This window comes from Vicugna pacos, chromosome 2, assembly GCF_048564905.1.
Source record: "Vicugna pacos chromosome 2, VicPac4, whole genome shotgun sequence".
NCBI classification, from domain to species: Eukaryota; Metazoa; Chordata; class Mammalia; order Artiodactyla; family Camelidae; genus Vicugna; species Vicugna pacos.
This window is the reverse complement of record NC_132988.1, coordinates 58,436,091-58,451,126: the sequence shown is the minus strand read 5'-3', so window position 1 is coordinate 58,451,126 and position 15,036 is coordinate 58,436,091. Positions and strand designations below refer to the sequence as shown.

Here is a 15,036-nt window from a genome sequence, read left to right as displayed (position 1 = left end):
TTTCTAGAGTCTTTTCTTTTACCCATTGGATTAGTGGTATGTATTATTCAAGATTAGCTCCTGTGGACATTTACCATTTGTTTATAAATTGAAAACTTTGGTTTCACAAGCTGAAATATCAACCACTTGCTTAATAGTTGTGATTCTGCATAACATGGCCCCAGAGCAGTTTTTACCTATGTAATATGCTTCCTGATTTCACCTGCTCAACCGTGGGTTGTAGCTATGCTAATTTCCTCAAAGGCCATCCTTATTCTGGCTTCTGTATTTTTACTTAAGTTGGACTCTCTACCTCCTTCTCTTCCAACCAAATCATACTCAAATTAGTTGATAATGTCACTGTCTCTTCTAAATGGAAATTTTGGTATAGAATGAACTGATCTTAAATATTAGGCAATTACTTCATATGAAGCAAAATAGAAGAAGGCTAGGGGAAGATGGTTTTTTGTTTGTTTTTTGCAATTCAGAATCTGTTCTAATGATGGTAAGGGGTAAGTACCCTAAAATCGTTAGCTGTAATATATTTAACTTCTTTGTGTTATTTAAATCATCTATTGAAACTATGTACTTTACATATTTCTTTGTGGTTTGTAATTCATGTGTAAAATTCTGAAGAGTGGCAATTTTTTAGGTGATAACTGAATAATTTATATAACTTTTAAAAGTGAGGATGAACATTATGTAGATTATATTACCCCTCATCCTTTTGGAAAGTGAAGCCCATTAAATAACCGTCAGGATTACAGAGCTAAAGACTAATCAATTATGTCTCATAACCTGAGAGGGAGTCTCCATATATCTAATGTAATTTCTTCAACAAAGATTAATAATTCATTTGATGCTTGTTCTTTTATTTTGATCAGCCAAAAAGGTATTGCTAAAGAGGAACAGAGAAAAGGGAGAGGGCAAGGGTAGAAGAGGAGGAGGGTGGTGACAAGGAGGGAAAAGGGGAGGGGGAGGAGGAGAGAGAGGGATTTATTATGTGATAACATTGACTGTATTATGTTTGAAGTAAAAGGAGATATATAGGAAAAAATTGAAAGATTCAGCTATTAGAAAAAATAGTCTTATTTTATCATGTAACTACTCATTACTTTCAATCAGGTTCAAAAATTAGAGACCAAAAGATGTGAGAGAAAATTTACTGAGCTCTTTCTGATAAAAAGAAAAAAAATGAAATTACCTAGGATACTTTCTCTTTTCACAGTCTGTATGTATGTAATAATCATCAGTATTAAAAACAAGCAAACAAACACCTAGCTAACAAAGTTCCCGAGTCAGAACAACTTCAGGCTGAAAGGAGAAGTGTGAGGTGATTATAAAAGCTGACACACAAGAAAATTGTATATATTTTTGTGTAATAAATGGCAACACCCATAGGAAAATTATATTCAACATAGTTTCACTTACATATAGTTATATAGAATATTTTTTCCATATGTTTTGAAATATTTCTTTTAAAAGATTATAATTTAATTTATTTGTGGTTCTAGTCTTGCTTCCTTGACAAATCCATGTAGAGTATTTTTTTTAACAATTTATGATGACGCATATCTAAAAAGAATGACAGTAAAATGCATTTTGGTTTAACTATCCTTCCTCTGTGGAAATTATCTATCTAAATCCTATGTAGAATGCTTTTCAAATTCTATATCAAGCACCTTATCTCCTTTCCCTTAAAAAATATTATTTTTTCTGTGTTCTAGAGCCCAGAATATCAGATTATAGAAATTTTTAATTAAGCATTATTTAAATGATACAGGCCTTGTCATTCATTTTTCCCCCAGAATGTATAACAATTATGACTTCATCAAAAATTCATATAGAATTATTTTGAGTGGTAGAACAGGTTCTTATTTATACTTGCTATAGCAAAGTTGCTCCAAATATAGCTCCCAAGTCTCTTTCTAGGTTTGAAATGGGAGACATAACTGGGAAATTCAACATATTTACTAGACTTTTTTTTCTCTAGATGAATTGTGTATATATATATATGTATTTACATAGAGGTATATATATATATGTGTGTATATATATATATAAAACTGTTAGTATTATTATTTTTTATTTCCATAGTATTGAGCTGTAGACAAGTGCTGAATGAGAATTTTAACTACCAGTCAGTCCCTTGTAATTTTCCTTTATAATTTTTAAACACAGTAACATGTGGGCAAGTTTTTGTGGCACTCATGTCAAGAATTTTTTTGTGTCATTTAGGTAACAATTTTAATGAAAACCTGTCCAGGGGCATCAAAATCTCTTTGTCATTAGTTATGTAAGTGCTCTTTATGACAGTACTGCTTATCTATTGCTGTGCAACAAATTTTCCTAAAATTGAATGGCTTAAAACAGCAAATATCATTCATCATTCATGATTTTGAGGGGGTCAGGAATTCAGGCCGGGTACAGCAGAGAGCTTTCCTCTGCTGTGTGGTATTCAAGACTTCAGCTAAAATAAATGCCCTTTCACTCACATTCAGTGATTGTTGATGGATGTCAACTGGGGGCTTAGATGAAACTATGAGCCAGAGCATCCATGTGGACTTAGATTCCTCACAGCACGGCCTCTGGGTCCCAACAGTGAGTGTCCCCAGAGAGAGCTGGACAGAAGGCACAAAACAGGATGGGATATATGTTGATGTGGCCATCTTTGGAGAAGCCAATCTTGTACAATGTATATTAACAGCCCTGCAAAGTTTAGCATGGATAATTTAATGAACAAAGTACATACCTTCTACTTTAATTACTCAGAAGCAGTAGTGTGCCACTGATGACAAACTTCACAGAGCTCTAGTGCTACTATCGTTCCTATATATAGCCTTCTGTGGACGCCTGGAAAATACCTAACCTAGGGTCTTACACTCTAAATGGTGTCTGTACAGATGAAGAAATGCTGATAAACTTTTTAATACTTAAGTTATCTGAGAAGCAGTAATAGTTGTCTATGTCTTTATTCTTTCTTGTATGTTCTCCATGTTATATATGTTTATGTGGATATAATGTATATATGTACTGTATGTGTTATATATAACATGCATATATGTTCACACACACACAAACTCCATACAATTTATTTTTAAATAACCTAACAATCTTGATCACAGTTGGAAGAAGGCAGCTAGAATGACAAGGTAATAAACTCCTCAACATTAAAGTTGTTGAAGCATGAGCTGAATGGCCTGAATGGACACATCAGAGAATTTGAAGTGGAAGAGGACAGTAGTGGGAGCCATATAGATTCAGTCATTAGGTGGGAGTTCAAACTGAAGCTCCTTTTATTTATTTATAGTTCATTTAATTATTGATATTAGTGCAAATAATTCTTTAGTCCTTTCCCTAAAATGGCCATTGAGTAGTCTGGAAGTGCTGCCATAACCAAGCACCACAGACTGGATGGCTTAATGGAAACTTACGTTCTCACAGTCCTGGAGGCTAGAAGTTTGGGTTCAGGGTATCCACAGGTTTGACTTTTTCTGAGACCCCTCTCTTTGGTTTGTCGATGGCCGTCACCTCTCTTGTCTACACTTGATCTTCCCTCTGGGTGCGTCTGTGTCCCAATCTCTTCTTATAAGGATACATGTAATATAGGATTAGGATCCACACTGATGTCCTCATTTTAACCTAATTACCTCTTTAAAGACCCTTTCGCCATATACAGTTAAATTCTGAGGTAGTGGGGATTAGGATCTCCACATGAATTTTGGGGGGGAACACATTTTCACATATAACAGCCATTAGATGTTTTTCTGTTTAATAAAGTAAAATAACACTATCCATAAATTTCTTCCTCTGCAATCAGTAGAGAAGAGGGGGTCAGGAGGGATTTATAAATGCTTATCCCATGTTCAACATTCAAGAAACCCATTGGCTATATCAGCTTGCATTTGATGTGTCAAGGATACATTATGGTCTGCCTCAAACACTCCAGTGCTTGGGTTGTAGTTAATAAAATAGGTACCCTTACATACTGAATTCACATTTTTACATTGTTCTATTTTCCGCTGTCACTCATAAGATTTCAATTTCATTCTGGAAAATATTTGTATGATGTAAAGATTTGTGAAAATAACTGTTCAAAAGCTGAGGCAAGAAATAAATTGATATTAAACTGGTTAAAAACATGCAATTTCTAGGAACAAAATTTTATAATAAACCTGATAACTGTCCAAATATGTGTCACAAGATGAAAGGTTACTATTGTACTCAACAACAAAAGTACCAGAATTTGGATAATGTGAGATAAGCCTGACTAAATTTAATGATTTTTTTACGTTTATAGTTTTGTCTAATGTTTCCAGGATATAGTTATTTTTTTCTGTTTCCATTTTTTCTCTAGTCAGTTTTTATTTCATATATTAATAATTTCTATGCAACTTATTAACATCTTTTAAAATATCCCAATGATATTATCCTTACACAATATGATTGTGCAATGCATTTTTAAATTTTTAACTACTTTTTAAGTTACCTCTAAATTAATTTGGAAGTCTTCACTTACTGCTTTTGCAAATTCTTTTTTCTTATCCATTCATACTTTTACTGTATTTTCTGTTTTTGTAGTATACTGAGAATTGTCTTTCATATTAATAAAAAAGCAAATAAATATAAACTGTAATTATGTATTTGAAATAAAAGTGTTAACATTTCTGAATACTCTGCACTCTTACTGTTTCCCCTCCTTTCCACTGGGCTACCACTTCCAATGACAGAAAGTCTTCACCATTTCCCACTCCATTTATTTCAGTAGCATTGTTAGTGGTCTCACCTGACCTTGTTCCTGTACTTAGACATTGCCCAAGCTGCTTGTAGGAAATATAAAGCTAATCATGTTGTGTCTTTGTTAAATGATTGGTTAGCACATCCTCGTTAACTTCAGAATCAAACACTAATGTTTTAGAATTGCTTAGAAGGCCTTTAAGGTATTGGCTATAATCTGTATCTCTGTTCTTCAACTTCCCGTGTCTTGTATATGGCCCCAGCCACATGGAATTATTTGAATTTCTCAAGATATGTAACTTTTCTCATATGTCATTGCCTTTTAGCACTCTTTTCTGTGCTTGGCTAGCATCTTCTCTTTCCCCTAACGCCTCACTTAGTTCATTTTTCTTCACTCTCATTCACTAGGCAAATATTTATTGAGTGTTTCCTCATATTATCTATGAATAATATGTAACTAAGTTATATATGACAAGTACTAAGTAACAGGAGTGAACAAGATAGTAGCAGTCCTTCTGTTCCAGTCCTGCTGATTACTTCCCTAGCTGTCCTCCATGATAGCACTTCCTGTATGGTATTGTTTTCCCACTACACAAAATTACACCACGGTAAAACCTTTGCTGTACCTATTACAATGCCTGGACATGGTCTAGCTCAGTGAATGCCACTAATGTAATGATTATGTAGGACTGCTTTTGCTGAGTTTATTTGTAGTCATGATGCAATGACTTATATTTTATCTGCTTATTTTACAATTCCTCTTTCAATTCTGGACTAATATTATTTCATCAGATGAGCCCTTTATAAGGAATGAATCAAGGACACCAATTCAAAGGAAATATTTAGAGGTTCTCCAAAACTGGAATGTAACACCAAAATGTCATTGTTTATTTATTTTTGTTTGTCTATATTTTATCGTTTTTTAATGAAGGTACTGGGGATTGAACCCAGGACCTCATGTGTGCTAAGCACTCACTCTGCACCTGAGCTGTAGCCTTTCCCAAAAATGTCATTGTTGCCCTGTACAGTTATCAACCAGAGAACTAGAACTAGCAGATTGGCTTATGTGATTGTGGGGGCTGGCTGGGCAAGCCCCAGATCTGGAATGCACAGCATCAGGAAGGGCAGGCTGGACATTTTGACAAGGGCAGAATTTTTATCTTCATCAAGAAGCCTCAACTGCGCTTAGGGCTTTTGAACTCATTGAATAAGCCTCACCCAGATTATCCATAATCTCCCTTACTTAAAGTCAACGGTAATGAACTGTTATCATAACTACAAAATGTCTTCCCAGCACATCTACAGCAGTGTTTGATTGAATAACTGGAGTCTGATATGTCAAAAAAATCAAAGGTAGTTGTAAATAGTAATGTGTGGTAACGTCTAAAAACTTCTTTACTATTTCTCCAGCATTGTCCTAAGCACTTCACATGTAGTAATTAATTAAATACTCAGAACAACCTAAGAAGATACTGTTTTTATTCATATTTTACCGGTAAGAAAAAACTGCAGAGAGGTAAATTTGACTTGCAAATAGATTCTATTAAAACGTGTCTACTTTACAAAGCATTTATTTTTGTCATTTAAGTTTACTAGTGTATTTCAAGCCCCTATAACAGTGCTGGGCAAGAAAAATTAATAGCAACTGATTAAAAATAAATTTGAAAATATATTTTTATAAATCGTATATTTTTCTTTGCCATAGACAAGTGTAACTGATGGCAGGTTTCACCTTGATCCTTGACACTCATTCTCCAATGGAGCAATAGTAAAACAATTGTTGTCAGTCATTTTGAAGAGCAGAGTTTGGAATTAGGAGCATTTGTGTGATGAGTCAGAGTTATGTTAGGAGGTAAATTGATTAATGATTACATACCTTTTTAGGATAAAGAATTCAGGTATAAGACTATTACTCAAAAAGCTCAACTATTAAATTTATTACTTCAGAACACTTGATACGTTGTATTTAAATGAGAATCAACATGAAGTATCATCAGTGGTATAGGGTCTGGAGGCAAACTGATTAAAATCTGGTTTTGTTCCTCCCAAGCCGTGTGACCTTGAACAGTGCTCCAACAGGGATAATAATATTACTTACCGTGTAGAATTTTTCTGAGAAATAAAGACAACACTGTAAGTATAAATGCACAGTTAATACATGGAACCATGCCAGCACATAATTTTCTTTAAACGTTTGTTTAAAAAGCATTACTCTTTCAGTGGGTTAAGCTTTACCAGTGGATTGTTACATAGTAAATATATGGATCCTGGATATTTGGAAAGAAAAATAGAAAAGAGAACTCTTTCATGTCAAAAAGCAAATACTTTTCTTTTAAGCTTACAATTTGCACATTAATAGTAAACTATTCTGATGAATTGGAGTGGCACCTTCAAATGTACTTATAAATGATAATTATAAGTTAACTGTGCTCTAAGCACCTTCAATAATTTGAATGTTTTAATTTTGCATGAAAGAAAAAAATGTCTCTTCTAATAAATCTTTGGCATTTTTGTGAACATTTTTTAAAATATATTGCTTTCTTAGTGCTTTAAAATTGTTTTTATAAATTAAAAGACCAAATGAGATAGAAATTTAGTAAATAAATAACATGATTTTGATACATACAACTGGAGAGCAATTTACAATTTCACCATTTAGGTTTTGCATCTTAGTTGTTATGGGTGTGAAAGAAACATTTTGTAGAATACGGTAATAATAGAGAGTCATTTCATGTAATAGCATATGCTTTGTGGTGTGAGAAAAGGTTACATGGCAAAGTCAGAATACTCAATCTTAAATCTACGTCTGTACCAACTTTAGCAGATTTTGGACTTAGGAGTCCCCTAGGTTTGATCATTTTTGGTGTTCATATACTTTAATTACCTAGAAATAAATGAAGGTGGTGCTTAGAACAAAACCTTAGGATAAATAATTCTTGTGACTCTCAAACATTTCCCTTCATTTTAAAACCACTGTTGTATAATCTCATATCAACTGTCAGTGTTTCATGTCTGTCTGAATCATTCTTTTCATATTGATCAATGGTTGCTGACAACTGACTTCCTCTGGATAAAGTTCTGGAAGTTCTATATGTAACCTTCTCTGAATGCCCTGATTAGTGACCCCAATCTTGGCAAAAAGGCTCTATCTGTCTAGAAAGAAATGGGGACTTTAATTTTTCAGTCAGCCTTCCTCGACATTCCCAAGTAACAGAAGGCTATGATGGGATTATCTGCGCTTCATGCAATTTATTTACAACAGCAGTTCTTTTCACAGAAGAGCAAATTTAGCATATAAATTTGTAGGTTGGTGCCTCAAATTATTATTTGCATCTTTGGTTAGAAGAAATAGTGAAGTGTACTGATTTTTTTTCAACTCATGGAGCTGTAAACCTACTTGAATATACAATGCCTTGACCCTGGCTCATGTTTTTTAAGTTACATTATAAAATAATTGTCTGCTTTTCCATAAATTTACCTTCATTAAATTTAGAAGTCAGTAAATTTGTTCATACATTTTTAAAGCTAACTTTGTAAATACAATTAAATAATGTAATTAAAACTTGGGAATTTGTTTGTTTTCTTCTCTGCTTTCTCTGAAAGCCAGTTTTTCCCATCGTAAGAGTTAAGTCTAAATAGTGAACTGTTTGTACTTGATGTGGTTTGGAAAGCAGAGAAATCATCTTTATGTCAAATCAGGGTTCCGATAATTTTGACAGTACCTAAGCATGCCACTATAATTCAGTCATTGAGATTAAAAATCAAAAACCCCTGGTAATAAATAGATGGATTTGAGAGGAATCCATGAAATAAGTATCGTCCCTTTAACAATTATAGAATAATCAACTGGGCTAGCCACTTACAATTCCTTCTGAAAAAGTGATTTTTCTTTGGGGTGGAGGGTAGGGAAAGGGAGAAGGGGGAGGCATTAAGAAAATGAAATTAAATTTGATATAATTAAATTAGAAAAATAGTTTTCTTCAAGGAATTTCTAGAAGTTACATTGTTTTGAGGCCAACATCAGTATTTCTCACATCTGTTCACCTACTCTGTTTTCATGACTGTATTTCAAAACTTTTTATTTTTCCTGTTTATGAAAGTAAAAGATCATTATAAGAAATTTGCAAAACACTAAAAGCTGTAGAGAAGAAAATGATATCATCTGTTGTCAAATAACCCAAATTTTAATTCTTGTAATTTTTATACATTTACCTTTAAAATGGTGTAGTATATAAGCAGTGTTTCTCAGTTGTGAAAGAGATTTGCATTCTTTCACAAAGTTCAGCATAATTAGCAAACCGTATCTTACTTTAGCACTTTTTGTAAAATTTGTCTGCTTAATCTAACAAATGTGAAAAAAATATGTACAGTACTATTTCATAAAAATTGTATATTGTTTTCATCTTGAATCTCTAACATGTTTGAAAATGTACTTGTTGACTTATTAGTGAAGTGGTGAGGTAGAGACTTGTGTTGGCTAATTTTGATTTTCATTTTATTTATTTATTTCCATTGATCTTACAGTGTAATTTCCTTTCAGAGTCTAACAATGATTCAGTATTTATATCAGAAATATTTTAATGTCTCCTGTTTTAAATATAAACTTATATGGTATTTTATCTGAGGTATTAAATATTATATGTATATATGTATATATATATATAGTGGTCACATGACTATCTACTAATCTATTGACCCTCAGAAATCCTTTCTCTTCTCAGAGACATATGACTAAGGTTTCTTTTAGTTCTTTTTTTTTTTTTTCTGTTTCAGAAAGGACAGCCTAGGCATATTCTTTGTTTTGAAAAATCTGTAGTACCCTTTTATTATCCCATTCACGTTGTGACTTCTCTATTTGCCTAACTTGCATTTATTACACAAATTCTTTTATCTTGTGATAAATGAAATTTAAAAGTATTAAAACTTTAGTGTAATTTAATTTCAGGTAAATATAAAAACTCAGTCATTTAAATGAAACTCCCAACCATCCACCTTTAGATAGGTTTATTAATTTTTACTTTCATCATACAACAATTAATGGGACTTATTTTCTTATTGACTTAGTTATTCTTTTTTTTTAACTTCAGTGTCTTTGAGTTCAATTTCAAGTGTTCCAACCTCTAGATCATAAAAATTAAATATTGATACTCATATTACCTTAAGCAAACAAATGCTCCCTAGTTTTGAAAAATATTCTTGTTTACTTAGAGCATTTTCTTTACTCACTCTTTTCCATTTTAAAATAACTCAGCTCTGGGATTTCAAAATTGTAGAATAGATAAACAAGATTACACTGCATAGCACAGGGAAATATACACAAAATGTTATGATAAATCACAGAGAAAAAAATGTGACAATGAGTGTGTATATGTCCATGAATTTGACACAACATTGTAAAATGATTATAAATCAATAAAAAATGTTAAAAAAATAAAATAAAATAACTCAGCTCTGTTTCCCGCACAGAGATCCAGGTAACTTTTCATCTGATCTCAAATTTATTACCCTATTACTTGAAAATATCTCTAGAAGAAATTAAAACTTCATTAAAATTGGGGGAAGGGAAGACTTTTCTGTCTTGCTCACAGTTGAATCCTACCCCTAAGTATATTTCTTGTAACATACCAATTAGTTCACTAAATATTTATTGAATAAGTGAATGTTATCCCAGAGGAATGAGTCAGTAACTGTACATCGATTTCATCACTAGCATTGTTTAAGACAACAGTGGAAATTTAAAATATAATAGTTTTTTCTTCTCCCAGCTATAATAGAATTATTTGGTTTAGACTCAAAGCTCATGCCAAGGATAAGTAGACACAAACTTTTTAAAAAAGAGAAAGAAATAAAATCTGTTTGATGGCATTGAAAGAGATGATGAGGAAACTAGCGCTTCTCCTTGACACATACTGGACAGTAATCTTTGCCTCTTGAGTGCCACAAGATTGATTTAAATTCAGCTCTGCTTTCAATGGTCATCTATTTTATTTGCAGACTCTAGTGCTGAACAGATTCATAACTCAGCAATATTTTTAGGGGAAAATTGAAGAACATTGGGATCATTTCTTACACCTCTTTCTGAGATGGTGGCTCCATACTTCTTCACTGACTTGCGTGCTCCTGTTGTATTTTTGTCCTCTCTTTCATTAATGTGTGCTGTCATCCTCAGTGTTTGACTGTTTCTACATTGTTGTCCCTGTCATGGTTCTTGAAATGAGTACTTAGATCACTGATTATTGGCCATTCATTTATAATCAACTCAAATATCACTTCCAGCACTATCAGTTTTTGTTTCTTTACTGCACTTTCATTCATATTGGCAAATTCCTTCCTTATAGTATTCATTTTTGTAAAATTTCGCATGAGTTTATCATTGGGAGAGAAAGAAGCAATGCATCTATATACTTTGATGTCTGTCCTTAACCTGAATAACAGATGCATAGTGACCAATTGTCGACAGACTTTGAAAGAAGCAGTGTGTGTGTGTGACCTATCTCGATTTGCATCTCTTTATTTGTGTATTGACTTGTGGACTGAAGATACAGTGAAGAAGTACTTTTGTACTTTATATAATTTCTCACAGTTGATATGCCATGCTAACTTGCCAACTGAAATTTGAGCCATATTTTGGGGGGTATTGGTTGTTCTTTAACTAAACCTAACTAAAATTTGTGCATATCAGAACCATGTAGGAAGATTGAATATATATATACACACTCAGTTTTATTAATTATTAGGAAAATTTATTAATCAAAGCTACAACTTGACACTACTATACACTTATAGGGATAGCCGTGGTAGGCAGAATTCTAAGATGACACATGACCCTAGCCCTCATATGGAAGATGATACAACATCACTACTGTAATTATGTTATCTTACATGGAAAAAGGGAATTTACAGATGTAATTAAGGTTACTAACCTGTTGACTTTCAGTTAATCAAAAGGAGATACTCTGCATGGGCATAACCTAATCACATGAGCCCTTAAAAAGCACAGAATTTTTTTCTCCACTGTTTGCAGAAGAAGAAATGAGAGATTTGAAGCATGAGAGGGCTATTTTCCCTGTGAGGGATATTTTCCATTACTGAAATGGAAAGGCCATTGGCCATTGACCCGTGATTTGCTTCTAGGACCTGAGAGTAGTCTCTGGCCAACAACATGCAAGGTAAAAGAGACCTGAGGCCTACTTACTGTAAGGAATTACATTCTGCTAACAGCCTAAATGAGCTTGGACATTGCTTTCTCCCCCAGAGACTCTAGATGAGAGTACAGGCTCACTGTCAAACTGACATTGTTGTGAGACCCTAGTTAGAGAACCAGCTGAGCCAACATGAACCTCTAACCTGCAGAACTGTGAGATGATAAATGAGTGTTGTTTTAAGCTACTAGATTTATGCAAATTTGTTACACAGCAATAGAAAATTAACAAAATATTAAAATTTTAAAAAACTGACAAAAATCAAGTGTTAGTATAGATGTGGAACAACTGAAACTGGGGGAATGAAAATTAGAACAATCAGTTCAGAAGACTGTTTGGAAGTATCTCTAAAGCTGAACCTAAAGTGTAGAGCATACCCTATGAGCAATTACAGGCTCTAGATACTTTTGCAGTATGAATCTATTTGTGCATACACACACAAAAAAAAATACAAGAAGGTTTATAGACATTTTGACATAGCTTCGGACCAGAAACAATACAAGTGTCCATCACCAATAAAATGTACAAATATATCATGCTGTATTTATTCAGTGGAGAGCTCCACAGGTATGAGAATGAACTACTGCTGCACATGAATGAGTTTTACAGATGTCTGTTGAATGAAGTCAGCCACACATGAAATAGTTCACACACAGAAGAGTATGAACTCATTTATATAAAGGTCAGAAATAGGTAAAACTAATCTATGGTTATATAAGTAATAATAATGGCTATGTTTGGAAGCTACAGTAGTGATAAGGAAGGGGTATTTCAGAGCATGTTAGGGTGTTGGTTTATTAATCTTGATGCTAATTAAATAGGTTGTTTATGTTGCAAAGATTAGCAGTATATAATTTGTGCACTTCTTATTCTTCAGTGAAAAGCTTTTTTAAAATGAAGGATTGTAAAATATTGGCAACACCTTTTCCACTCTGTGGCTTAAAAAAAAGAAAAAGTGCCTAAGGTCATACAACTACGGGTTGGAAAGACAGAGTAGAAAATGATACTTAAAGATAATTTAATGATAATATTTCAGTTGAATTACCTCTTTCATTTTACTGAAAAATGAAAAAGAGAAAAAGAGAAAGTGAGAATAGTCGAGAAATAATTCTGACGTTTACAATTATTTCTTTCTAATAAAACAGTTTGCCGGGAGGATTCATACCACTCTGTGGTCTCGTGTGCTGCTGTGGTTCTCACTCCTATGGAACCAACAATAGAAATGAAGAAAAGAGAAGAACTAAAATTTCCTGAACCTTCCAAACAGTAAGTTGTTCATTTGATTTTTCAGTTTTATAAAACTAATTAGATAATTAGATAACTGATCAGAATGAAATCACTCAGAAATTGTTACATATAATCAATGTATTAATGCTAGTATACTGAGAGAACAGAAATAAATTTTGTACATTTAAAAGAAGTGATTTATCCTTTAATGCCTCAGTGGGTGACTTCTGCCTTCTGACTTTGTGTGTTTGAACTATATGCCATTCAAGTTTCATTTTGTTACCTGAGTAATGTAAGTAGACAGAAGGACTTTATTTCCTTAATACTGTGGTGATGGATGTGCTGTTCTCAGATTCCTTATCTTATAGTTGCGGGTTTTAATGGTCTAAAATATGATCAATTTTAAATATAAGTTTTTTAGCCTTAAGTTGGTTTGCACTTTTATAAGGAATGAAAGTTATTTTTAACTTTAACTATTTAATGTTTTCGTATTTTTCCATTTAAACAGATCAAACTGCATTTAAATTTAAATTTGATCTTATGTGGAAAAAATAATAGATTTTTTTCTTATAGTAGCCAAAGAGAATTAAATTCATGATAACAAAAGTACGATCTATGGACTTGAAATATCAAATAAACTAGGATTATTTCTAGTTATGTGTTAAGTAAATGAAAAGGGAAAACCTACTGCTGATTTTCTAGTGAAAGCAGTGCCATGCCCGCTTGAAGGTCTCAGGTTGGAGACATGGTGATGTATGGTGTCTCCAAGGGTTGCTGGCAGGTGAGAGTTTCTTTGAAGCACCTACTATTTTTCCCCATTAGGTTAACTGTATCATACTTTGTTTCTTGATGTCTTTCTACTGCATTAGCTCTTGAAGACTGAGTTTCCTGGAACATGATAGTGTCTGATACACTCTGTGAAATCAATTAGAAAATCCCTTAATGTTGCATTCAATAATGTTGAATTCAAATGGAGCAATGTATATATTTGATTGCATGAAGATAGTCCGTGTTAATATTCTCATTACAGAGAAAAGAAATACTAACCAATTCAGAAAGTAATGATTGTAATTCAGTTTTAATACAATCTAAAAGTGAAAACAATTTAACTACTCTTAATATAGTCTTATTTTTTAAGTTCTGAAAGTCATTTTTTGTCTAATAGGAGGAAAATTACATCTCATATATGCCAATTGAATTATATTAGAAAACTCAAATGCGTTTTTTGCAATGTATGTATGAGTTTATATATTTGTAAATTGGATCTTAAATTCTCTTAATTATCTTTCAGTGACTGCTTAAAAGTGGTGAATAGTATTATTTGCTTACATAAAATGTCTTTTTTCTTGTCTTAGCTACTTTATAAATATTCATTCTTTTTATTTGGAGGTATATATTGAAGTAGACAGCATTTGTTAACTGGCTGCCCTTTTTCTTCCTGTTATCCTGCATTCACTCTGATACTCTCCTTTATTCTCTGAATCTATTTTGTTATTTAAACTCTCCCTCAACAGAATCATTCATTCATTTGTGCAGGTTTTGTTATTGGTTTTGTTTTTCTAAGTCAGAGAGACCTTGGTTAAAATCTTACCTCTGCTACGTATTAGATGGAAATTGGAGACATTTAATTTAAACTCTTTGTCTACATCTGTTAATTGGGGTGATATCACCATATTTACAGGCTCGTTGTGAGTGTTATGTGAAGTAATATTGTTACAAGATCTGAAATCTCAAAATCCATAAAGGTGTTAGTTACGTTGCCCCTTCCATAGCTGCAGCTACCAACGTTACTGGTGACTTACAGATACAAATTCTTCTTCTCAAGTTTCTTATTATGCAAGTTTAATATTTAAATTCTTTACCAGACTTACCTAACTAGGTAACCTACCAG

The 15,036-nt window shown here is 32.8% G+C and overlaps 1 protein-coding gene across 6 annotated transcripts in view; it reads left to right on the top strand.

Moving 5' to 3' along the window:
- Window positions 1-15,036, top strand: part of CCSER1 (coiled-coil serine rich protein 1) — a 1,130,224-nt gene that overhangs the window by 255,959 nt on the left and 859,229 nt on the right. For all 6 annotated transcript variants that reach the window (XM_072940467.1, XM_072940491.1, XM_072940473.1 and 3 more), the window contains exon 5: window positions 13,064-13,184. In XM_072940467.1, coding sequence (XP_072796568.1) covers window positions 13,064-13,184 — 121 coding nt within the window. The remainder of the gene's footprint in view (window positions 1-13,063; window positions 13,185-15,036) is intronic.